Genomic DNA, 27,204 nt, shown 5'->3' with positions numbered 1-27,204 from the left:
CTCTGCCAGTTACCAGATGGGTAATCTTGGCAAGTTTCCTTAACTATCTGAGCCTTAGTTCCCTCATCTGTAGAAACATAGACAAGTGTTAGAGTAAAGCACTTAAAATAGAGCGTGACACACAGTACTATATATCAGTGTCCAATAAAATAAAAAATAATGGCTTATAAATTGGTTCTTATTAACCAAATGTATTTACTGAATGTCAACATTATCTTTAGGGCTGCTTAATAAAAAGAAAAATGGGGCCCTCCCAGTGGATGAGAATTATTTACACATTGGTTTTGTTCATGAAGTGACACTCATTTTCTTGTATCAGAGTAGTTCTCACCGAGGGGTCCCTATACTGTGTTACAATTTATATATTATAAGTTATAGCTCTGTTATTTTTAAACTACTTTTTTCATGCAGTGGAATATTCGGTGGTTTCCACCTCTTTTTTGAACTTCATTGATTTAGCAGGAGGATTTTATATTGGTGGAACATATAAAAAATGAAGTATCACTTACCATAGTACACTTCTCTTAGAGCCTACTTATTGCCCAAGAGCACTGGTCTTTGGTCTATAATACGACTGTGCTTGAGAATGTCAGGGAATCTTGCTCAACTGTCAGTAGACTTCTTGTGGCCCAACAAAATATCAGTCACCAAAAGTTCAAAGAAGAAATTTTTATGTATTGAACCCTTAGACATGTAACTGAAATTGTTTAGATGTTTCCACCTTGATATAAGCTGATACTTGCGGGGGTATATAGCGTGATAGTGTAATAGATGTTGACCTCTTTGGAAGAATATCACCCCAAATGCCGATACTTAATGTAAATAGTCAAATGAGATTCAGGAGTATATATGTTTTCAGAATCTGACTTCTCTTTCCTCTTGGCTTGACCCTTAGGACCCTTTAGATCCCACAAGATCAGTGATTGTGATCCGTTCCCTGGTGGCAGATGGTGTCGCAGAAAGAGGGGGAGAGCTGTTACCTGGAGACCGCCTGGTCTCAGTTAATGAATACTGTTTGGAAAACAGCACACTTGCTGAAGCTGTGGGAGTGTTGAAAGCTGTGCCACCAGGCATTGTACGCCTTGGCATCTGTAAGCCTTTGGTGGTAAGTGTTCAATTTTGTTAATATAGGACATGATAATAGTGTAATACTTAAGAACCTGGATTTTGGAGGCAAATACACCGGGTTTCGAATCCCTCTTCAACAACTTACTCTATGTGTGTCCTAATACAAGTTTCTTATGTCCTTGACAGAAACATAATGTCTGTCTCATAAGATTTGGGGAACTAAAGATTATATTCATTAAGTGCTTGTACATTATTATATAAATAGTAGCTGCTACCATTGCTAGTCCTATTACCACTTTTACTACTATTTTTATCTTCATGATTTTAGCACAGATCTGTAAGTTCCCATCACATTCCTTAGGATGTAAATGAAAATAAGTCTGTGCATTTTAACTTTCACTTGGGAATGATGTTGAGATGGCATGGTAAGTTGAAATCCAGTTAACTATATCGTTTTTTTGGTTGTTGTTGTTTAAAAAATGTAAAATATCTTATTAATAACTTTTGTATTGATTACATATTGAAATGTTAATGTTGTAGATATATTGGGTTAAATAAAATAGACTATTAAAATTAATTTCATCTGTTCCTTATTTAATTTTTTAAAATTATAATAATATTTTTTATTATATTATGTTAGTCACCATACAGTACATCTCTGGTTTTTGATGTAAAGTTCGATGATTCATTAGTTGCGTATAACACCCAGTGCACCCTGCAATACGTGCCCTCCTTACTACCCATCACCACCCTATCCCAATTCCCCCCCCCCGAAGCCCTCAGTTTGTTTCTCAGAGTCCATAGTCTCTCATGCTTCATCCCCTCTTCTGATTACCCCCCTTTTCTTTATCCCTTTCTTCTCCTACCAATCTTCCTACTTCTTACGTTCCATAGATGAGAGAAACCATATGATAATTGTCTTTCTCTGCTTGACTTTTTTCACAGCATTATCTACTCCAGTGCCGTCCATGTTGCAGCAAATGTTGAGAAATCGTTCTTTTTGATAGCGGAGTAATGTTCCATTGTAAAGGTCCCTTAAAAAGTTAAAAATTGGGCTACCCTATGATCCAGCCATTGCACTACTGGGTATTTACCCAAAGATACAGACCTAGTGAAGAGAAGGGCCATATGCACCCCAATGTTCATAGCAGCATTGTCCACAATAGCTAAATCATGGAATGAGCTGAGATGCCCTTCAACAGATGACTGGATTAACTATATCGTTTTAACCATAGGCGACGAGATTTCAATATGCTTTTCTGCCCATCAAAGTGCCTCATAACACCTAACATCTAGAACTCTGTGTGGTCAGAACATCTTGAAGTTCTCTTGCTGCTTAATCTTATGTCCTGGGTCAGATCAGTGTTCATGACTAAGGGCCATATTACAATTGGGGTGCTTTTGAGGTTCCCCAATGCAACAAAATACCTGATGATAATTTGCAAGCAGTATGAAGATATTCTTGAGTGCTTACTGTATATCAGTATTTTAAAACCTATACATGTATTAACTAATTTAATCCTCCTGGCAACTTGAAGAGGTAGTCCTCTTGTTACCCTCATTACAGCTGAGCCCATCAAGAGACAAGAGAATTGAGGAGCTTATCCGTGATGATGTCAGCAGTAAGGGGCAGAGTTGGGATATAAACTCAGGTGGCTTCAGACCACAGTACTGTATATTTAACTTGTTGCAACTTTAGTTTGCATGCAGTGTGTCTTGAAACAGATAGATGGTCTTACTAAAGTGTTAGACTGGGTTTCAAGAGACCTGGACTCCATTTCTAGCTTTCCTATGAGTCAGTCCAGTGGGTTTCGATGCAAAGATATGTAATATACACGAGAATCATCTGGGAGATGGTAAAAATGCCGTTTCCGAGGTCCTAAGCTCAGAGAGTCTCATCAGGTCATTGAGATGTACTGTTTAGGGATCTGCTTCTTCAGTGAATCATCCATGTAGTTCTGATGCAGAATTTCACACTTTGAGAAACATTGTCCTAGTAATTTGATCATAGGCATACCACTTTTCTTCTCTGAGCCTATTTTTTCATCTCTGAAAAGACTGAACAAGACTAGAGGACTCCTAAAATCTTTCTTAACTCTAAGATTCTTTTATTCTATGAAATATATTAATATACTGTATGAATATGTTAACATACTACATGTGTCCATATGTATAGGTAAATATAGATAAATATGTTCACTTATAAATATGTAGGTATAGATATATAGATAGAGATAGATCCTGTATTACACATAGTATTTATGCATTGGGGAACCTCAACGTGGCCTTCATGAATTCCCTGTAAAGATGCCAGTACGTTATACTTTCAGGCACTCTGAATATTTCAGAATGGAGTATAGCACATAGCTAATCAAGTTCTTGACTTTATATCCTGTATTTGGTGTATGGGTGTTGCCATAGCCAACATGAGACACCAGGAGATGCCTGGTTTGATTTCTGGATAATAAGTTGCAGGGAGGAATTCGATATTTTTATGGGGATCTCATCTTCTTGGCATTTTGGTTGTGGGGGGGATTTTGTCTTGATTTTCCCTGAGGATTGCTTGCCTGATTATTTGGGCTGCCAGAGGAAATCCCAAACTATTTACGTCCTAGAGGATTTAAACAGCGTGACTTGACTCGGAAGCAGTTTAGGGATGTGTGAGGTGGTGTAAAAAAACAGAGCTTAGTGACCAGCCGGGTGTGGGTTCCTGTGCTATTTCTGGCAGACGTAGAGCTGCAGAGACTTCGGGATCTTGGCCACATTCTGAGAGGGCTTTGGAATGTAGTAATCGTGAGGTGGACCTTTGCCTAGGCTTCCCTTAGTGAGCAGAAGGCTTCCAGGATACTTGGGAGTGGGAAGCCACAGAAGGGATGAAGACAAAGGTCACTTTCAGGACTGTAAAAAATTCTTAGTGGAGGGGCACCTGGGTGGCTCAGTCGGTTAAGCGTCTGCCTTTGGCTCAGGTCCTGACCCCAGGGTCCTGGGATCGAGCCCCGCTTTGGGCTCCTTGCTCAGCAGGGAGCCTGCTTCTCCCCCTCCCTTTGCCTGCCGTTCTGCCTACTTGTGCACATTCTCTCTGTTTCTGTCAAATAAATAAATAAAATCTTAAAAAAAAATTCTTAATGGAATTACCACTAATTCCTTCTTTAATGTCTGGGTCCGTTTAGCAAAACTGTTTGCTCATGAGCTGTAAATAGTGATGCACGGACCTTCTCTGTGGTCTCTGTCTCTCTGGTGGTCCACTTGGCCACTTATCACATAATGTTTACTGAGCATTTACTCAGTCCTCTGTGGAAGTGGGGTAGAGAGTGTGAAGAAAGTGGCCCAGAGTCAGCTTGGGCCAGAAAGACTATGAATATATAAAAGTTAGGAGAACACGATATTTTATTAAGTCATTTATTATATTGATATACATTGTCTATATAATGTGTTTCATATTATATATTTTCATATTAACCGTGAATGGGGCTTATCTTCTCTTTTCTGCAAATTCATCTCAAATGTATCAGATGTAAAAAAATGAATGAACTGACTTCAAAAACTGTATCGTATCTTCAGAACTAATAGGTCAGAGCTGGCAATGGGGTCCTTGAGCCGGACAGCTGTGGGTTTTTGCTTAGTTCTGTGATTTGCAAGGGCAGGGGGCCAATATAATTGGGCCAATTATTTAACCTCCCCAGCTCCCACTTCCTTGTCGATAATGTGGGGGACTGCATGGCGTGGTAGTTGCGATCCCAGGCCCTAGGGCCAGACAGCCGGGGTTCCAATTCTGGGTGTGTAACTGATGAGCTATGTAACTTTTTACTCATCTGTAAGCTGGGATTAATGAGAATACCTACTTTTAGAATGTATATTAATATATTAGTAAATATACTAAATGAATATTTAAAATGCTTTAACCTATGCCTGGCACATGGTACCATAAATATGTATGTGTTGCCATTTTTATATAAATATAAAATATAAAATCATGACTTGGATTGCTGTGAAGACTAAGCTGAGACAAAGCAATGAAGTGTTTACCGTAGATTGTGATTTAGAGCTAGGACTCCATAAATAGTGGCTCTGTTCTGACCCAGGACCGCTGTTGAGCTGGTGAACACTCGGATGGCCGAACCTTTTCTGAGGGCAAATGACTGCCCTGTACCTTTGTTAAATATTTTGAATATTACCCTGTGTATACTGATACATTTTTTAAAAATATTTTATTTATTAGAGAGAGGGGAGGGGCAGAGGGAGATGAGAGAGAATCTCAAGGACTTGGGGCTCGATCACACCACTCTGAGATCATGACCTGAGCTGAAACCAAGAGTTGGGCACTCAACCAACTGAGCCATACAGGCATCCCTATACTGATACATTTCTTAATATTAAGGCCCTTTTTTGGAAAGTGATGTTTCTTAATTTAAGGAAATTTTTTTTTCCTACATAGTATGTCTCTTTATTTTGTCAGATCTTCTTTTACAGTTTTCTCCTTAAATGTGCTGTGCAGTTTTTTTAGTTTAATTCTGAGATAATTTACTGTTTTCCCCCCCTTTGTGAATGATGTCTTGTTTTCTCTTACATTTTTAAATTAGCTATTGCTGAAGTAGAGATAATGATACTGACTTGGTAATTTGATCTTATATCTGACAAACTTGTGAAACTCTAATTCGTGCTTCTTTAAAAAAGTTAATTTATCTATCTGTCTATCTATGTATTTATCGTCATGATTAAGTGTACTCTTTCATCCCCTTCACCTATTTCCTCCATCCCCCCACTCTGGTAACCATCAGTTTGTTCTCTGTAGTTAAGAGTCTGTTTCTTGGTTTGTCTCTCTCTCTTTTTCCTTTGCTAATTTGTTTTGTTTCTTAAATTCCACATATGAATGAGATCATAGGGTATTTGTCTTTCTCTGACAGACTTATTTCACTTAGCATTATACTCTCTAGCTCCGTCTATGTTGCAAATGGCAAGATTTCATTGTTTTTTTAATGTCTGAATAATATTCCATTGTCTGTATATACAACACATCTTCCTTATCCATTCATCTATTGATGGACATTTGGGCTGCTTGCTTCCAAATCTGGCTATTGTAAATAATGTTGTAGTAAACATAAGGGTGCATATATTTTTTCAAATTAGTGTTTTCATATTTGTTCAGTAAATGCCCAGTAGTGGAATTACTGGGTCATAAGGTATTTCTATTTTCAACTTTTTGGGCAACCTCCGTACTGTTTTCCATAGTGGCTGCCAGTTTGCATTCCCACCAGCAGTGCACAGGGGTTTCTTTTTCTGCACTTGTTTCTTGTGCTTTTGTTTTTAGCCATTCTGACAGGTGTAAGGTGATATCTCATTGTAGTATCTCATTTCCCTGATGATGAGTGATGTTGAGCATCTTTTCATGTGTCTGCTGGCATCTGTATATCTTCTGTTTATGTCTTCTGCCCATTTTTTAATTGGATTATTTAATTGGATTTTTGGGGGGGTGTTGAGTTGTATCAGTTCCTTATGTATTTTGAATACTAACCCTTTACTGGATATGTCATTTGTAAATATCTTTTCCTATTCTGTAGGTGGCTTTTAGTTTTGTTGATTGTTTCTTTTGCTGTGCACAAACTTTTTATTTTGATGTAGCCCTGATAGTTAATTTTTGCTTTTATTTTCCTTGCCTCAGGAGACAGATCTAGAAAAATATTGCCACAACTGATGTCAGAGAGATTACTGCCTGTGCTCTCCTCAAGGATTTTTTATGGTTTCAGGTCTCACATTTAGGTCTTTAATCCATTTTGAGTTTATTTTTGTGTATGGTGAAAGAAAATCGTCCAGTTTCATTCTTTTGCATGTGGTTTAAGGGCTACTTAAAAAAATGTTTGCAAAGCTTTGACTCAAATATGGCTTTCTTTTTAATTATTAAAGAAAAGTTTATTCTAATAAAACAATTTGCATAAGTTTTATTGTGTCCTTGCACTTAATGGAAAGATGAGAATTAATCTGAAGAGAGTTCAAAACTAAGGTATTTTCTTTGATTATAAAAGTGCTTCGGATGGTAGCCAGAGACGCAGGGAGTGGTGGGTGAGATAGGTGAAGGTCGTCAAAAGGTGGAAACTTCCAGTCATAAGATAAGTAAGTCCTGGGGATGTAATGTACACCATGATGACTCTGGTTAACAAGAACATATTGTATATTTGAAAGTTTTAGTATAACTAAATTTATTGTGATAATTTTGCAATATATACATACATCTAATTGTTGTACACCTAACTAATATGATATATGATGTTATATGTCAGTTATATCTCAATAAAAGATAGCTTCATGGTTGACAAAAACATTTCCTCAATTATGCTAAAAAATAAATTTAAAAAATTGTTTCCAGGGGCACCTGGGTGACTCAGTCAGTTAAGCATCTGCCTTTGGCTCAGGTCATGATCCCAGGGTCCAGGAATTGAGCCCCTTGGGCTCCCTGCTCAGCGGGGAGTCTGCTCCTTCCTCTCCCCTTTGCCTCCCCCACTCGTGCTGTTGATCTCTCTCTCTCTCAAATAAATATATATAATCTTTTAAATAAAAATTGTTTCTGTTTTCAGGAAGATGATAAAGAGGAAGAAAGTCATTATATTTTACATTCAAACAATAATGAAGACAAGACTGAACTTTCAGGAACAATTCATGATATAAATTCATCTTTAATACTTGAAGCACCCAAGGTATTTCATAAATTGATTTCCCATTTGAATGGTTTGCTGTGAGCCAGAATTTCTATAGAGAAGACAAAAGCTTGTTCCCACTCTCAGCTTACGAGATAGAAATTAAATGATCCTCCTCTCGCTTTTTAATTTTTTAAAAAAAATAAACTGTTTTCCCTCTTGTATCCCAGTGGCTTCATAAACGACATAGGCCAGATATAAGGCATTTTCAAAGCACAAACATACCTTATTTTATACCATAGATACACTCTTAAAATTTTGAGGGTAGAACACAATATTCAAAAATAGACATGCATTTAAAATGCGTTAGAAAATAGAGCTATATCAAAGGACTTCTTACTCAGTACTTTTTAAAGAAAAGAGTTATTTAGTCAAACCCTTCTTTACACTTTAATTTTAGAAAGTATATTTTGAAGCTTTTCCTTTTTTTTTCTGAAAATGAATTGTGCTTATTTTGCTCTTTGCAGGTAGAGTATGGTATTGCTTTACCTGATAACAACCGTCTGGTGATATTCTTTGCATAATTTATTGACAGTGCCTCAAGCTGATATTTATTTCTATACTGTATATTGTGGGGTTTTTTTAGTGTAGACATTTTTTGTTAAAATTTCATAAGTGTATGACATCTTCAAATATACCCTGTAAACGCACCCGTAAAAAAATTAACTAGCTTACAGTATTTGATACACTATAATAATTTAAAGGTGGGAAGTAATAGATTCATTTCATGAATTTACATTTGGTAATATTTAATGAGTAGGTGTCCAAATAGGAAATGTCATTGATCCCTCAAGAGGAATTGGGCCTCGTTGTGCTCAGCACTCTTGAGGATCCCCAGGGTTAGGTTAGAGGCTCAGCAAATCCATACATTCCTCAGGCATTACCTAGGAACTCAGCGAAGTTTCTACACATGTATGACTAGTTTCAGTTGTATGTACTTCTAATTAGTGAAATATAAATTAATTAAAAAGCATACTATATTCGTTCCTTTTTTCCCGTATAATTTTAATACAGTTGAAAAAATATATTTCTGTTACAGGGATATTATAAAATAGTCATACTCCAAGTTGTTGAGACCTGCGTCCTGTATCTTTATAGAGAATGCTTTTTGATAATTCCAATAGCCATAATTTCTTTTGAGTTTTACATACACTTGAAAATCCTGACTTTTTCAGTCTCTGCTTTCTTAGGTAATAGTGTGATGTGTGTCTATATTTATGTACTATTTCTGTATGAAATGAATGAGTTAAATGTTCGGTGCAGCAGGTTAACAAAATTCCTATTTCTGATTGAGAATTTTCAGGTGGTTTAATGTATAACAAACCTTTTGGAATAGTCATTGCCTTTGCCAAGGGCAGATTTTGCCTCTTTCTGTTTCCCTTTCTTCGCTTTGAGGGTTGTGTGGGAGTGAGCATTTATTTTTCCTCCTTTGTAATGGAGATCTGTTCAAGTTCACTGTGCCTTGGCATGGAATGTAGTCATTGAGGTTATGTCAGGGGTTAACTTCCCAGTTAATGCGTAGTGCCACTTTAAGGCAGGTGGGGTTAAAATTATTTTTGCAACTTTTATTTACAGGAATTCAGAGATGAACCCTATTATAAAGAGGAACTTGTAGATGAGCCGTTCCTCAATTTGGGAAAGGCTTTTCAGTCCCAACAGAAAGAGATAGACAACAGCAAGGAGGCCTGGGAGATGCATGAATTTCTGACTCCTAGATTGCAGGAGATGGCAGAAGAAAGAGAGATGCTTGTTGATGAAGAATGTGAGCTCTATCAAGATCCCTTTCAGTCCATGGACTTATATCCCTCATCGCACCTTCAAGAGGCTGCTCCTGTTCCCTCTGTGAAGGAGCTTCACTTCGGCACTCAGTGGTTACATGACAGTGATTCCCCTGAGCTTCAAGAAGCAAGATCCATGATGAGTGTGTATTCCCAGGAGACACAGCAGTATGGCTATAGCACTGGAAACATGGTAAGGGACGAGAACACATCTTCCACACGCCCCCTTCTCTTCCCTTCCTTCCCAACCCCTGTTCCTAAGTCATGTAACTTTCAAAAGAACAAGATGTAATGGAAAATAAGATTGCTGTGATTAGTCATTTTTCCAAGACATACCATATAGTGAAATGCTGTATATATAAACTCATCTTTTCTGTATTACACAACTTCTAGTAAGAGTCACTAAGTGGCAGTTGCCTTTTATAGTGGTTTATAGTGGTTTTTTGCCTTTTTTTTTTAATGATGTATTTCTCCAGATTATCCATTTCAAAGAAGAGATCTTTTGCCATTTGTGATTTTTTATTCCCTCAGAAAGATACGGCTCTCTATTTCTCATATTGTGTATTTGTATTTATTGGGGAAAATCAAGGCAAAATGGACTCAAGATACGTTGTTTATGTCTTGCTTATCCACACTGTTCTCTGTGTTATATATGATACTAAATAGAAGGTCACTAAACTCTTAAAAATGATCTTTACGTTTGTGATACTGCCTATTTTCAAGTTGACAGGAAAGCATTATGTTTTGATAGGTTTGCCCTTTTGCCATAGATCACCAATAAGCTTTGTTTTTATAAATTAGAATTACCTGGTCACCAATGGAATCTTTCATCAGGGACATTTTTTATTTTTTTAAATTTATTTTTCCAGTATCATTTTTAACTTTTAAAGCAGCTTTGTCGAAGTATAATTTACACACCATAGCATTCACCTTGTTGTAAGTGTACAATTAAGTAATTTTTAGCAAATTTATGGTTATAAAGCCATCACCATCATCCAGTATTAGAACATTTCCCAACACCCCACAAAGTTTTACCCTCATCATTCATTGAAATCCACAGGCCTGGGCAACCATCAGGGACAGTTTTTAATGTTTTAGTTTTGTTTGTTCATTTCATGTCCCAGATTAACTTCCAGGCGAACGAAAAGAAACTTATTAAATAGAGTTTTGGGTTTTTTTTATTTGTTTGTTTGTTTTAGAGAGGGAGAGAGGGGAGGTAGGGACAGAGGGAGAAGGAGAGAGAGAATCTTAAGCAAGCTCCATGCCCAGTGCAGAGCCCCAACAGGGCTTGATCTCATGACCCCGAGATCATGACCTGAACCAAAATCAAGAGTCAGACGCTTAACCAACTGAGTCACCCAGGCGCCCCTAGGGATATTTTTTTACAAGGCCACTTAGCAATATATTTATATACAGCATAGTACTTCCCTCACAGAGATCAGTAACTTTCTCGCAGTGCTGTGGGGAGTGTGCTTTTCTTTGCTCTCTCAGAGGGCCCATTGGGCTGGTTTCTTTGCTTTCTCCTTCCTCAGACCTATCTTCGTTTTCCCCCTTTTGCCAGTGCTATGGGTCCTTCTATGCAAGGTGCTATACTAGCTGTATTTATGGAATGCAAGAGGATTAGCGGACTCTGGGCAGTCTACCAGAGAACAGATGTTTTGGGATTATGTGAATAATGCCTGGATATGGGAAGAGGTGACAAAGGATCACCTGGGGTGTGGCCATTGACTTTGGTGTTTTCTTTCCTTGCCAGTCCCATTCCTGTATCTGTAAGTACTCAAACCCAAACAGAATATTCAGTTATATGGAGCAAATTCTAATCACAGGTTAATGAATATTCATAAATACTGATTTGTTGTGACTTTCTTCTATAAAAAGAAAATTTTCCATTTACCCAAATATAAGGCAACCTGAAATAATGGCCCATTTTAGTATATAAACTTTTAGGGTTCTAGATGAAATAGTCAAAGGTATGTTCACAGTATTTACTTCATAAATTTAAACACTCATATTTTAAAAACTGCCAAATGTTAAATTTTTGCCTATTCTCACATTTAATGACATAATTTTATTTGGATTCTTTCAACGCATATATATGTTTATAAATACATTATTATTAGAATCACCTTTCTGTCATTTAATACAGTTTTCCGAATATATCATCTTAATTTTCATCTAGGTTGTTTGAGATACAGTAATTTTTGAATCCATGCTATCAGTCAGAATTTTATCCTGATCTCAAAGCACTCATTTGCATAACAATAGACTTTAAAAGAATTCCTTTTGTAAGCGCATAGTGATGATCTTCACAATATAACCACTTACTCTGTTGTTTTTAAAGTGCTATTTAGAAAGCTTGTTTATAACAACATTCAGTGCTCACAATTTGAAAGGCATGCATCCTAATTACTAAATCTGTGTTAAATTTCCTAACTTGCTTCTTTTTATTTTCCATTTCTGATCCTGTCAGGTGACCTGTAAGCTCCCTAAAATGGCATTAAAATTGTTTCCACCGCAGGGGTGCCTGGGTGGCTTAGTCGAATAAGTGTCCATCTCTTGGTTTTGGCTCAGGTCATGATCTCAGGGTTGTGAGATCAAGCCCCACGTGGGGCTCCATGTCAGGAGCCTGCTTGGGATTCTTTCTCTCTCCTTCTCCCTCTGTTCCTCCCCTCACCCCCAACTTGCACACTCTCTTAAAAAAAAAAAAATGGTTTCAGCCCTAATGTGTTTTGTCTGCACAATATTTTATTATCTTTAAATAATTATATCTTCTTGTTTTGGGCATTCTTTTCTTCCTTTCCTGAACTCCACAATGATGGCAGTGAAAGGGGGGAAAATTTTTTTTTCTCTACCCTCATTGGTTCTCTGGCTGGGGCCCTGGAAATTAAGCTGATGAAAAATTAACAAATGAAAAACAATTTGTTAGCAAGTGTGGCATGCACTCATGCAGTAGAAACTCAGTGATGAGTAACTCAAAGGTGTGGTTAGAACTTGGGCTTGTAGAGCTTCTTAACAAAGAACAATAAATTTATAGAGAAGTGACAAGACAAAGGAAAAGGGGTTTAGGTTTAGGGTCAGAGCTGTAGGAAGATAAAATCAGGGGGGAATTGATGGAAGATAAGGGCTGTTTTAGTTAGGTTTTTATGTATGTTCCTCTTGCTGCCATCTCTGAGCTAAAAAAAATCTAGAGTCATCTCTGGTAATTAACAGTCAGGGAAGATAGCTTTTCTATGTGTGCTGTTTCTCATTTGTTTCCTCTTGGAATAATCCTTATGCCAAAGTGGCGTATTTTTGATAGAATGGTCTGATTCTCTATAACAGTTACACACATAATATCAGGATGGGCTTGAATCTTTATTTGCCCTTCTCTCAGAAAGGTGCTTGTGTGATGAAAATTTATTATCTAATACTACAAGCCTTGGATAGATTGTTAAAACATTTGAATACCTTACAAAATACGTAATTCTCAATACTCCTTTAGAGAGTGCCCTCCAGAAGGATAGAGTAATATTATCACTTCTATCTTCATTATAATATCCATTTTGGGCTATAGATGTAGCTGTATTTGTGGAGCACAAATAGTACCCAACTTCTTAAGTTTACCTTTCTCTCCTACTCCCTTACTCCATTTTAATTGATGGATAAAACCATCAAGATTTATAGATATGGTTCTTTCTCTCTCTCTCTATCTTTTCTCTTTTTCTTTTCTTTTCTTTCTTTCTTTCTTTCTTTCTTTCTTTCTTCCTTTCTTCCTTTCTTCCTTTCTTTCTTCCTTTCTTCCTTTCTTCCTTTCTTCCTTTCATTTATTTATTTGACAGAGACACAGCGAGAGGAGAACACAAGCAGGGGGAGTGGGAGAGGGAGAAGCAGGCTTCCTGCTGAGCAGGGAGCCTGATGCAGGGCTCATTCCCAGGACCCTGGGATCATATCCCGAGCCGAAGGCAGACGCTAAACGACTGAGCCACCCAGGCGCCCCATGGTTATTTATTTTTAGGTGTAGTAAAATACACATTGCAGTAGCCCCTGCCCCCCCCCCCCAATCTCTGGTTTCACTTTCACAGTTTCAGTTACCTGTGGTCAGCCGAGGTCTAAGCAGATGATCCTCCTTCTGACAGATTGTCAGAAGGTCGGTAGTAGCTTAACACCTGCCTGCATCATTCACCTCACTACATCTTATCATGTAGGCATTTTATCATCTCACATCATCATCATAAAAAGAAGGGTGAGTACAGTACAATAAGGTATTTTGAGAGAGAAAGAGACCACATTTACATAACTCTTATTACAATATAATTGTTCTCATTGTCAGTTATTGTTGTTAATCTCTTACTGGGCCTAATTTATTAATTAAACTTTATCATAGGTATGTATGTATAGGAAAAAAATAGTATATATGGGGTTTGGTACTATCCTTGGTTTCAGGCATCCACTGGGGGTCTTGCGATATATTCCCCAGAGATAAGGAGGGGCTACTGTACATGAGATTTACCATTTTAACCATTTCTAGGCTTACAGTTCTACTAGCTTTAAATACGCTTGCATTATTTTACAGCTGGTACCACCATCCATCTCCAGAACTTTTTCGTCTCTCCAGACTGAAAGTCTGTACCCATTAAACAGTAACTATGCATTCTCCCCTTCTCTCGTCCCCTGGCAAACAACCACAGTTCCACTTTCTTTCTCTCAGAATTTGACTACCTTAGGTACCTCAGTTAAGTGGACTCATACAATATTTGTCCACTTGTGTGAGGCTTATTTCATTTAGTATAAGACCTTCAAGGTTCATCCACATTGTAGCATTTGTTGGAATTTTCTCCCTTTATAAGGCTGAATAGTACTGCACTGTATGTATATACCACCATCTGTTTACCCATTCATCAGTCGATAAGCATCTGGATTGTTTCTTCCTTTGGCTACTGTGAATAATGCTGCTGCGAACACTGGTATAAAGTATCTGTTCAAATCATTGTTTTAAATGTTTTGGACTATATACGCAAAAGTGAAATTGCTAGATAATATGGCAAGTCTGTTTAATTTTTGAGGAGCCACCATCCTCTTTTCCACAGTAGCTGCATCATTTTATATTCCCACCAGTAATGCACAAATTTTCCAGTTTTTCCACGTGTCTGCTAATAACTGTTTTCTGTTTTTATTTTTTTAAGAAGGTACAAAGTAGTATCTTATTGTGGTTTTGATTTGCAGTTTTCTAGATATTATTATTAGGAAAAGTTGAGCAACTTTTCATGTGCACATTGGGCATCTTCATATATTCTCTGGAGAAGTGTCTTAAGTTTTTGCCCCTTTTCAAAAGATCTGACTCTTGACTGAGGATTATTTACCTAAGACCAATTGTGTGTTCTTATTCTCTTCTCTATTTAGAAAAACTCATTTTTTTTCTAAAGAGCTAACCCTCTATATTGAAATTCAGATTCAGATATCAGTTTTCTTACTCCTCAGTTACATAATTGCCATTAACATTTTTTTTAAGTCCAAAATTACTGTAAAATTTCTTCTAAGTACTCAGCACTTACCGCTTCCTCCTTACTCACTTCTCTAAGAAATTCTTCTTCTTTTATTCTAGGCACCTAGGTCGTTGTATCTCCTTTCTCACCCCAATTTAATATTGGAGTTGAGTTCTATGTTCTGTAGGCTTCATTAGATATCTGATAGAGTTCTATACTTAGCTATATTCATAATCTATATGGAAAAAGTTAGCAGTATTTGTTACTTCAGTTTATGAGACCTCCTTCTCTTACCGTTGAAGCCTGACCAATATAACGTTAATATAAACAAGGGACCATGTAAAAGATGTCATTCACCTTTTTTGTTTTGAACGACGTACACTTCCAACAATAGAGAGTAACGGTGCTGTTCATCTTAAGTGAATTGCGGTATGTTCCTCTGGTGGCCCTAATGGTATCATTTAATTTTATGCCTATAAAAATTTGTATGATATCATAATAGGGGCTCCTGGGTGGATCAGTTGGTTAAGTGTCTGCCTTTGGCTCAGGTCGTGATCCAGGTCCTGGGATTGAGCCTCTGGTTCTCCCTCCTCTCCCTGCCCCCTACTCATGCTCTCTCTCACTATCTCTCTCTCTCTCTCTCAAATAAATAAATAAAATCTTTTTTAAAAATCATAATAAAATATGTTAGTGAAGATTGTATGTTCTGGAAGATTATAACTTTTGGAAACCATAGAAGACATATATCAAAGGAAAACAAGCAGAAAACCCAAATTCCTTGATTGTGCTTATCTGCAGGTTTTAGGTTTGGATAACTGGTATTCGCTAGGCAGATTAAAGTGATAGGGAGGGCAAAGCAAGAGCTTAGAGCTATGAAAATCTCCCAACCAGGTGTTTTGGGATTGTCAGTGAATCTATTGAGGTTGTGATCCAACATGATCCATGAGTTAGTGTGTGTCAGCCATTGACCTTTCTTGGTTGGATAGATCTTTATTCTTATAACTATGTGATCATTTACTTAAATCCACTCATTAATGTTTATAAAATGATTTTTTTTGTTAAAAAAAAAATCCAGTGTTTAAAAAAAAAACAACAGATTTTATTAGCCTCTACCCTTGGAGATAAAAAGGTATCAGCGTTTGTAACTGCTTGCCACTGTATAAACCATTAACTGAGAAGGCCTGTTTGTAGGACCAGTTTTCCACTATCATTGTTATCTGGTTTGAACAACATTATAATGTTCCTCACTTTATCACAAAGTACTAATGCATTTCTGTCTTTCTTCCTCTCAAGATGAAAGAAAATTTTGGCATCAGTTCCTTACCCTCCATACCCTCATCTGAAGGAAACAGTCAACAAGGCAGATTTGATGATCTGGAAAATCTTAATTCATTAACAAAAAGCAGTCTGGATTTAGGTTTGTGGTTTTTGTTTCTCATAAACACAAATTACATTATTTTGCAATCTGTTGTTTTATTTATATATATGATAACTCTTACTGTCATATTTTAATTCATTGTGATGCAAATTTAAATCTGTTTATTAATCTGCTTCAGAATATCTGGAAGAATAAACATGGCTCGTATGTCAATGGAGAACTTTCAGATTCTGTTGTCTGAGAGGACTGTATTTTCAATGACTGATTTTGCTTTTTATGAGCAGAGTGGATTAAACCTAAAACTAGTACCTTACATGCTAAATCTGAAATAAGTCTCTACTAATATATATTAAAATCTCTGAAGCTATTAAGTGATACTGTTAGCTCATTGAATGGGGTTGTTAAATATTAATAAAGAGAGGCATATTTTAAACATTTATGAAACATTTTTATAGCCATATATTATGGTCAGTTTTGCTGCATTAATAACTTAGTTTCCATTAAAGAATCCTAAAAGTATAGTGCCTCTCTTTGCCTACCCCCAATATTGATTCTTACATAATTTTGAAAACTTGACTTTAAAAAATAATTTTTCTTCATCCAGCACTGAAATATCAAAAGCTGTTATATTATTAAGATCCTTAGGTGAGACAGTTAAGTTCTTTCACAGCACTGGGATTTATAGAGCCATTGTTCAGGATTTATGCTGTCCTTCACGTGTTATGACTCTGCTTATAGGAAAAGTCTTTCTCTTTGGGCAGTTCTCGTGTTGTATGGTAATACATTGTAGGGCCAGAGTGCACTATAGAAGGTTATATAATAGTTTCAATGAATTCAGCATTATATTGAGTAAAATCTAAAGAATGGAATCCTTACTGATAAAGATTGAAGTCATCTGGGAGCGCTCTGGGTGGCTCAGTTGGTTAAGCGTCCAACTCTTGATTTCGGTGCAGGTCATGAGCTCAGGGTCGTGAGATCAAGCCCAGCATTGGGCTCTGCTCTGAGTGTGTAGCCTGCTTCAGATTCTCTCTCTCTGTCTGGCCTTCCCCACCCTCTCTTGCTTGCTGTCTCAGAAAAACAAACATAAAAGATTGAAGACATCTATGAGATGGTAACAATTGTCAATTCCCTGTGAGTTGAAACACAGCACAGATAGTTAATTTTGAGTATCTAAGATTAGATGAGTGTATCCAGTTTTTCATGATATGTAACCAGTTGTGACTAGGATAAAAATGGACTTTTTCCCCCCACAAGTGTCCCATTATACTGTTTTTAAAAAATTTACCACATTTCTATAGTCCTCTGGCTAAGTACTTGGAGAAGATTTATGGCACAAGTGGATGAACAACTGAATTAATAGGCCATATGTCTTTGATTGCCCTTGATACTTTATAGCAATGTCATTACTGTTTTGGACCAGGTCATTCTTTGTTGTGGAGAGCTGACCTGCTCATGGTAGAATGTGTAGCAGCTTCCCTGCCTTCTAACCCTGATGCCAATGGTACTGTCATTCCCGTCATGATCAAAATCAAATGTCTCCAGACATTGCCAAATGTCCCCTGGGGGGCAAAATTTCCCCTGGTTGAGAATCACTCACTGCTTTATACTGTCAGGACTGAAAGGATAGACTGGCCATATGGGGTGAGCGTCTGTGGGGAGAAGCAGCAGGGTTGGGAGGAACACAGGGAAAATAGTCCCTCTTGAGCTCTGCTCTGTGTATTATCCCAGTGACTTCAGAGTTCCTTCCTCTGACTTCTGCCCATATAAGTTTCTTAGGGCTCCTGTACCAGATTGGCACAAACTGGGTGGCTTAAAACAACAGAAATTAATTCTCTCACTGTTGTCAAGGACCGAAGTCCTAAATCAAGGTGCTGTGCTCCCTCTGAAGGCCCGAGGGAAAACTCTGGTTTTTGCCTTTTCCAGCCGCTTGTGCCGCTAGTGTTTTTTGGCTCATGGCTGCATCAGTGTGATGTCTGCCTCTGTCTTCACACGGCTGTTCTCTCTTTTCCCTGTGTCTTCTCTTGTTTGTCTCTTCTAAGGACATCTGCCATTGGATTTAGAGTCCACTTGGGTAACCCAGGATGGTCTCATCTCACCATACTTAGTTGTATCTGCAAAGACTCCCCCCCCCCCGCCCCCAAATAACGTCACATTCATAGGTTCTGTGGCTTGGGTATGTCTTTTAGAGAGGTCCCCCAATCTGCCCACTACACTGCCTTAATCTAACACTTTGCAGGGCCCGGGGAATTTATTTTTTTAGATATTATAGTTTTGGGAATGAAGTTAGACTTGTATATCTTAGATCTGTCCTCACTGGAAAAGCTTCATAAGTCCTTGCTTTTTTTTTTTTTTTTAAGATTTTATTTATTTATTCAACAGAGATAGAGACAGCCAGCGAGAGAGGGAACACAAGCAGGGGGAGTGGGAGAGGAAGAAGCAGGCTCACAGCAGAGGAGCCTGATGTGGGGCTCGATCCCACAACGCCGGACCACGCCCTGAGCAGAAGGCAGACGCCCAACCGCTGTGCCACCCAGGCACCCCCATAATTCCTTGCTTTTAGGAAAATTTTTTGAAAGCCTCTGGAATGCTGTTCAGTAGGCATGACTATTTGGATTAATGCTAACTGTGGGTAGGCTGAGAAATTATTAATACAGAATTGACACAGATTTCAGCAGCATACATATTGACTTCATTCTACTCAAGATTTGATTTTGCTCTTGAGATCCTGTCCAGCAGGTGGCTGACTCTTTCAGTCACTGGTCGCTCTGTGTCACCAGGCAATTCCACAGGCTTCTCCAAGCCTCTCTGTTTCCTCAACTATAAAATGAAAGATTTGGGCTAAGTGTTCTCTAAGTCCTCTTTCAAATCTGTAATTCTTTGACCACTTTATTAGTAACAGACAATTTTAGATTTATCTCTGAACAATTAAATTTCTTTTTCTGAACAATTAATTTAAAAATTATTTTTTGAGAACCTTATGTGCAAAGGGCTATTCTTGACCCTATACTTAATCTAAAATTTTGTATCCTCTAAGAGCCTCTACTCTTCATGGGCTGTGAAACTAAACCTAGAAATTAGCATAATTAATAAGGTGAAGCATGCAAGATAAATTCCAGATCAATAATGCATTTAGTGTTACAGGTTTTCAGAAGGTCTCAAACAGAAAGTAGTTCTGTTTCCTAATCTTCCACTGTGCCTGCCTAGATCGTGCCCCAGGGAACCCTGGATGAGTATCACTGCACCCAAGAGTCAGGCACACTTACTCATTTGTATGCCTAGCTCTTCCTATAAACTGAGCTTCTGGAAGGCAAGGCTTGTATCTGATTGTGTTACCATAGCAGGTGCTCAAGAAACATTTGTCGAATGAGAAGGTGAAATGCTGCTTATGTGTGGTTATTCAACAGCATTGCAACTCCCAGCCCTCCTTCCCCCTGCAGTGGCCAGGTTACACAATAACCCCTCCTCCTCTCTACTTGGATTCTTCTTGCCTTTTTTTTGTTGACTTTTCTGTTCTTGCACCTCACCAAGTATAAACCTTTTGAAAATTTCCCCCAATTCCTCTCCTATAAACATTAATCTCCGTTTGTCCAGGAACTTTTTTTTTTTTTAAACTACTTTGTTTTTCTAACCTTTGTGCGCCGGTTATGGCCCCTACCCAACACCTGCATAGGCCCTCGAGGACTCGGTTTGTTTTATGGGCTCTGGGTGCTGCAGTGCACTTGGTGAACAGCTCTGTAAAGTGCGAGTGTGTCAAGCACCGTGACAGCTGAGAAATGTGGGCCTGAGCCCCAGCACCGGCAGTCCGTGGAGGAGGAGTAGGACAAAGGGCACGGGCAGCCTTTGTGTGGAACAGGTAATGAAAAGTTTTAAATGGACTGCAGCAACCTATGAAACCCAATGCTGTAATTTAACAGGCCGCTTTTACCAGAGTAAGTGCATGGGAAACCGCTCTGCAAATAGAGCCGGTTCCCTCTTCCTAACACTGGGGTCTGGCCATTCCAGCTAGAGTCTAGTCCCACCCCGGTCTCTCCTCAGTGGGCAGGAGGCAGACACAGGCAAAGCTAGAACTCTGAGGTGATGGTATTGATTAGAGTGTTCTGCAGGAATGTAGGCCCCCGAGGACAGGAGTGAAGGGTACCTGGGGCTGGGGGACAGGCACGAGACGTCCTATAGAACCACCTGAGCCTTAGAGTGACTTTCACCCCCTCTTCAGGTTCTGTTGCATGACCAACTGATTAGATCCTGATTCCAGAGTTTCTAGACAAGATAAAAAGCAGGAGTAGTGAGTTTACTGAAGATTTGTTCCAAAGAAATGGAAAGAGTTTAGGTGATGCTTATATGAAAAAATTTAGAATAATATCTCTATTGTTTAGGATAATATCTCTATCAAGATCGTTTCTGGTTTTCTAAAAGGCCAGAGCTCCAAAAAATACTATAAATGCATGGATTTAAGGAAGGCATTTGATCACAGTTCATCATACTTGTCCCATATGCTGAAGAAAGATTGGCTGAAAATTCCTAATCAGTTACTGGGGTGTATCCTAAGGGTGATTAATGGACTTATGACAGTATGGGCACAGGTCTCTATGTGCCATAGGACTCTATGCACAACTCTGCCCTAGTCTTTTTTTCAGTAAATGGGAGAATGACACAGGTGGCATGTCAGGTAAATTTGCACATTCCAATTGGCAAAATGGCTTAGCCTGAGTTTCTCCATCTGTAAAATATGGTTGCTAGTATCTTTTCTAACTCATAGTTTGATATGAGAATCAAATGTGGTAAACAAATGCAAATGAATTCAGGAATTTGTAAACAAAGCCCTGTTAAAAATGTGTTTTCTCAATCTGATAAGCACTGGGTGATGCATGAAGTTGTCAGATCCCTTTATTGTAACACCTGAACCTCATGTAACACTGTGTGTTAACTATACTGAAATTAAAATTTTTTAAAAAAAATTTTATTTGGTTATTATTCTGTGGAATTATTTTTTTAAATAAGTGAAATGTGGGAGTTCCTACAGTTGGGACAACTTAGGTTGGTAAGGGAAAATGTGTAGTGAGTTAGAGTACAATCATTAAGGGGGTTCTTTTGATAAAATATTTCTATTGCTAAAATGTCATCTTTTCCGTGAGGCCATATATAAAATTGTAACTCCTTCCATTGTGCAGTCCCTGTCCCCTTTCCTTGCTTCATTTTTCACCGTACTACTTGTCACCATCTGACATACTAAACATTTTATTTATTTAGTTTAGTATGAATAAGATTTCTACCTTGAAGGGCGTGCCCCAAGCGGATACCCATAACTATTTATTGAACGAATGAAGGATGAATGAAAGCATCTTGTATTCACTGTTATCTGGGTTTGCTCTTTAGGCATGATGATTCCAACTGATGTCCAAGGTCCTGGCTTGCTTGTTGAACACCCTGATGTGGCTCAAAGAAGGGAGCAGGAAGATTTGCCCTTATACCAACTCCCCAGGACCCGAGTTGTTTCCAAGGCCTCGGCATACGCAGGAACATTATCTTCTAGATATACCACTGATGCATGGTATGATACCATTTATCTTTGTTTTCACATTAGAAAGTATTTTTGTTTTTGCTCTTATTTTTATAAATATGATTATGGTGGCACATTTGGAAAATACAGAAAATATGAATAAAGCTGAATATTAGACAATTTCTTTGAGAATTTCACATACTTAAAATTGAAGGCTATATACAATTTTGTATTCTTGCAGTTGTGTGGAAAATGGATTATGTAGAATATTTATTAGAGAATATTATTAGAGAATAAGAGTTAAGAGTTTATTTTAACAATGTAAGCAAGACATACAGATTAAGGAGGGAATGGATTTAAGAGTTAGAGAATTTGCTGAAATTGGAACTGATAACGTGTCAGGGTGAGAAGACATAGTTGAGGATGACTTGTGTTTCTGGACTGGAACAATAAATGGATTGCGACACCATTAATTCTTTCATATGTGATTGTAGGAGCAAAGGAAGCAACTTAAGTGCCTGTTGATAGATGAATGGATAAAGAAGATGTGGTATTGTGGCCCGTAGGTGGCTTAGTCGGTTAAACATCTACCTTCGGTTCAGGTCTTGATCTCGGGGTTCTGAGCCCCACGTCAGGCTCTCTGCTCAGCAGGGAGTCTGCTTCTCCCTCTCCTGTGCTTTCTCTCACTCGCTCGCTGTCAAAGAAATAAATAAAATCTTAAAAAAAAAAAAAAGACATGGTATATATGCCATGGAATATTACTTAGCGATAAAAAAGAATGAAATATTGCCATTCTCAACAGCATAGATAGATGTAGAGGATATTATGCTAAATGAGATAGGTCAGATAGTGAAAGACAAATGCCATATGATTTCACTTATATGTGGAATCTAAAAAACAGAACACATGAACAAATGAGCAAACTGTCTCATAAACAGAACAAACTGGTAGTTGCCAGAGGGGAGGGGGAAGAGGGATGGGCAAAATAGGTGAAGGGGATTAAGAGGCACAAGCTTCCAGTTATAAAATAAGTTACGGGGATAAGTACAGCATAAGGAATACAGCTAATAATATTATAATTTTTATGGTGACAGATGGTAGCTACAGTTATGGTGAGCTTTTCGCAATGTATAGAACTGTCGAATCCCTATGTTGTACACCTGAAACTAATAAAACATTGTGTATTATACTTCAATTTAAAAAATTGTATAGGAGCATGAACAGATTGGAAGGGGAGATGATTTTAGTTTGGGACATGTTGAGGGTTCCACAGAGTGAAGTGGAATCAATTAGATGTGTGAGTCTGGGGATTATCCTGATGTGGATAATCGGGAGCAAGATCAAGTGTAGGTAAAACTGCTAGATTTGAATAGTCATCATCCGTTGTAAGCTCAAATAATAAGAACATAGGGCCAAAATTGTAGTCCTGCAAAGCAGTAATGTTACAGGTATGAATGGAGGAAGAAGATAATAGAGTGAAATGAACAAAACGTTGGAGGAAATTGATGAACCTAGAGATAGTCATAGAAACCAGGAAGGAGGACATTTTGTTTTTTTAAGATTGATTTATTTATTTATTTATTTATTTATTTATTTATTTATTTATTTATTATAGTGAGTGTGTGTGCAAGCAAGGGGAGGGTCAGAGGGAGAGGAAGAGAGAATCCTCAAGTAGATTCCCCGCTGAGTGCAGATCCCATCATGGGGCTTGATCCCATAACCCTGAGATCATGACCTATGCCGAAGTCAAGAGTCAGACACTCAACCCACTGAGCCACCCTGACACCCCCAGGAAGACCATCATTACATGCTTCAGAGAGATCAGAGCAGATAAAACAGAAAAGTTTGCACGGGGTTTGGCCACACGGATGCCCTTGGTAAACACAGAACAGTTTCAGTAAAGTAGAAATTAGAAAATAGTGGGTTGAGAATTGAACAGGTCTGAAACTGGGCATAGTAAGTCCAGTAAGACTAGTGTTTTCAGAATCCTGGTCATGAAAAGAGATAGATATAATGCATGTTATTACATAGCTAGAGGGTAGTACTAGATTGAGGTAAAGGAGAAGGAATTATATACTGCATATATAGTGTATGTGTGTGTGTGTGTGTCTGTCTGTCTTTGTTTCTTTCTGGGAAAGATCCAGCGAAGGAATATGTCGATGCTAGAAAAGTGATGATTAAACACTGTCCCTGGCGAGGGTGAAGGGAGAGAAAGACATTGCACACCTAGAGAGATGAACCTTTGATGGTTTGATGGGAGGAAGTTTACCTCCTCCACAGACACAGGTGCCAGGAATGAAAAGGAAGGTATAAATATAAGTGCTATTTGTGTCCTGCGAGCAGGAATCCCAAGAGATTTTTTATTTTTTATATTTTTTGTGATTTAGGTAAAGGTCATTTTAAAACAGTGATGAGGTGGTAGTAATGTGGACATTAATAGGAGAGGTGTCAGAGTAGGGATTCACTTTTGAAACAAGGATAGGAGAGTAACGGCTTAGTGGAGGAAGGGAATTTAGAAAAATCTTGCCCCTCCTTTTCCAACTTCCCCAAGTGAGACAATGAGCATCCCTCACTTGAGCGTGATATCTGTGGCAGGGAACCAGAAGCTGTAGGGAGAACAGAAGAAGTCGGGAGAACATTCGGTGAAGAGGTCAGGGTGTGGAGTAGTTTCTTGACAGTTCAAGGATATTCCATGGAGTGTGATGGGTAGTTTGGCTGGAGGGTCTTGGGGGTGGGTCTGGGAATAGAAGCAAGGAGAAACCAGAGCAGCAGGGAAGGAAGGAGTTGGAGGCGTTGGCCAAGCATAGCAGGGATGAGAGATAGGGTGGATTTATTGGCCTTCATGTTTTTATTAAAACCTTAGTCCAAGAATGGTTTTTTGTTGATATATGAAGTGTCTTAGTATGATATCACTTCTCAGTTCAGCAACCTCGTGACCTTTGCCTATAGGTTTAGATAGAAACTTCATATCACAAAAAGTTGGTCCTGTGCTTCAGCATAGCTCCTCTCTGAGTGGAAAGGAAAGACTCAGATCAGCTCAACTACTTGGAGGAATCCGGTGGCTTTTTATTCGGCAGAGAACCAGTGTGCAGAGGGGAGGTGCTGACAGGTCCTGTGTTCCGGTGCGAGTGATGTAACCAGCTCCTTGGGAAGCACAGTCTTAAACAGGCAGTGGGTTTGTTTCTTTAGGAGAGATGCCTGGAGGTGGAAGTACTGAGAGGCTTAGGAATATAATTTTATGACTTTTTAAAAACTAAAAAAGTTTTTAAGTAATCTCCACTACTTGTCTTGAACTCACAACCCCTAAATCAAGAGTCACGTGCTCCACTGACTGAGCCAGCCAGGTAGGTGCCCCTAATTTTATGACTTTTTACATGGTCAAATTACTTTTCAAATGAAACATCTTTATTTTTAAAATTTCTCTTAGGCTTGGTGTTAATAATTGAATCTGGTCAAAGAATTTGGAGATGGGGCTGCTTCTTTAAAGGTGTAGAACTGTGACTGCAGAATTGGACAACACCTAAATACATTTCCTAGACCACCCCTCCTTTCTTATGCAGAAGACCAAATGGAACATCCATTGTGTCTTACTTGCTTCTTCAGCTTCTGAGAAGGAAGATGCACTTGACTCCTCCCCCATCCATTACTTTTTCTCTTAAAGTAACTTTGACAAGCTGACTTCTTATGCAGGCACAGGCATCCCAGAGTTTTGACCTAACTTTTATCTTGAAAGATCAGTTTTGCATTTGAATATTGTTGTTTTGTTTTTTGGGTTTTTTTTTTTTTGACTTGCTGTCATAGATTCAGGCTATGTTGAAATTTCAGCCCGTTCTAGAAGAGTTCCTGTAAGTCGTATTTCTTCTCTCTCAGTCTTTCAAGATGTGCCCCATGGAGTTAGGGTCATGGGAGAGTATCGATTGCCACTCAGGAGCTCTCCTGAGTAATGCATAGATTCTTTCGGAAGACAGTCTTTCAGACCAGGGTATCATGAAGTGCTGAATGATATTTTAGAGTTTCTACTTTGCATTAATTTTTGTGTAGGACCCAGCAAAGTTATTTAATGTGCACCGTGCCTCTGCATCACACTGACATGGACCTCTCTGTACCTTTGGAGGCCTGTTTTTTGGTTTGTTTTTAATATTCAATTTGAAGGGGGCCAGTGGTGCAATGGATGATGTGTCTGACTATGGGTCAGAATGTTTATTCAATTTATTTAAACTAAAAACAAAACAAAAACAGTTCACCTATTTCTCCTGCCTTTCATCCCCTGCCTCTTGCAATCACCAGTGTGTTCTTTGTATCTATGAGTTTGGTTTTTTGGCTGCTGTTTGTTTTAGATTCCACATATGAGAGATCATGTGGTATTTGTCTTTGTCTGATGTATTTCACGGAGCATAATACCCTCAAGTTCCATCCATGTTGTCTCAAATGGCAAGATTTCATTCTTTTTATGGCTGTATAACATTCCATTGTGTGTGTGTGTGTATTTCATTTTTTCAGATAAATACCCAGAAGTGATATTGCTGGATCATACAGTAATTGTATTTTAAAATTTTTGAAGAACCTCCATACTTTTTCCAATTTACCTTTCCAACAACAGTGTACAGGAGTTCCCTTTTCTCCATATCTTTGCCAAACAGCATTTGGTGTTTCTTGTTTTTTTTGATAATAGCCATTCTAACAGTGTGAAGTGATACCTCATTAGGGTTTTGATTTGCACTTCTCTGCTGATTCATGATGTTAAGCATATTTTCATGTACCTGTTGGTCATCTGTATGTCTTTTGGAAAAAAATGTCTATTCAGATTTTCCATTTTTTAATTGGATTGTTTTTTGGTATTGAGTTGTATGAATTCTTCATATATTTTGAATTTTAGTCCCTTATCAGATAGATGATTTGCAGTTATTTTATCCCATTCAGTAGGTTGCCATTTTATTTGCGTATGGTTTCCTATGCTGTACAGAAGAAGCTTTTTAGTTTGATGTAGTCGCATTTGTTTATTTTTGCTTCCGTTGCCTTTGTTTTTGGTGTCAGATTAAAAATATAATTACTAAGACCTATGCCAAGGAGTTCACCACCTATGTTTTCTTCTAGGAATTTTGTGGTTTTAGGTCTTACATTCAAGTCTTTAATCCACTTTGAATTAATTTTTGTGTATGCTGTAAGATAGTGGTCTGGTTTCATTTTTTTGTATGTGGCTGTCCAATTTTCCTTACACCATTTATTGAAGAGACCATCCTTTCCCCACTGTATGTTCTTGGCTCCTTTATTGTAAATTAATTGATGATCTAAGTTTGGGTTTATTTCTGGGCTCTCTATCCCATTGACCTAT

At 38.1% G+C, this 27,204-nt stretch overlaps 1 protein-coding gene across 2 annotated transcripts in view; it reads left to right on the top strand.

Moving 5' to 3' along the window:
- Window positions 1-27,204, top strand: part of PATJ (PATJ crumbs cell polarity complex component) — a 336,896-nt gene that overhangs the window by 92,650 nt on the left and 217,042 nt on the right. For both annotated transcript variants that reach the window (XM_040627217.1, XM_040627218.1), the window contains exons 18-22: window positions 896-1,105; window positions 7,638-7,757; window positions 9,333-9,728; window positions 16,291-16,414; window positions 21,749-21,923. In XM_040627217.1, coding sequence (XP_040483151.1) covers window positions 896-1,105; window positions 7,638-7,757; window positions 9,333-9,728; window positions 16,291-16,414; window positions 21,749-21,923 — 1,025 coding nt within the window. The remainder of the gene's footprint in view (window positions 1-895; window positions 1,106-7,637; window positions 7,758-9,332; window positions 9,729-16,290; window positions 16,415-21,748; window positions 21,924-27,204) is intronic.

Source organism: Ursus maritimus, unplaced genomic scaffold, assembly GCF_017311325.1.
Source record: "Ursus maritimus isolate PB19 unplaced genomic scaffold, ASM1731132v1 scaffold_12, whole genome shotgun sequence".
In the NCBI taxonomy this organism is placed as follows: Eukaryota; Metazoa; Chordata; class Mammalia; order Carnivora; family Ursidae; genus Ursus; species Ursus maritimus.
This window is presented reverse-complemented; position numbering and strand designations above follow the sequence as displayed.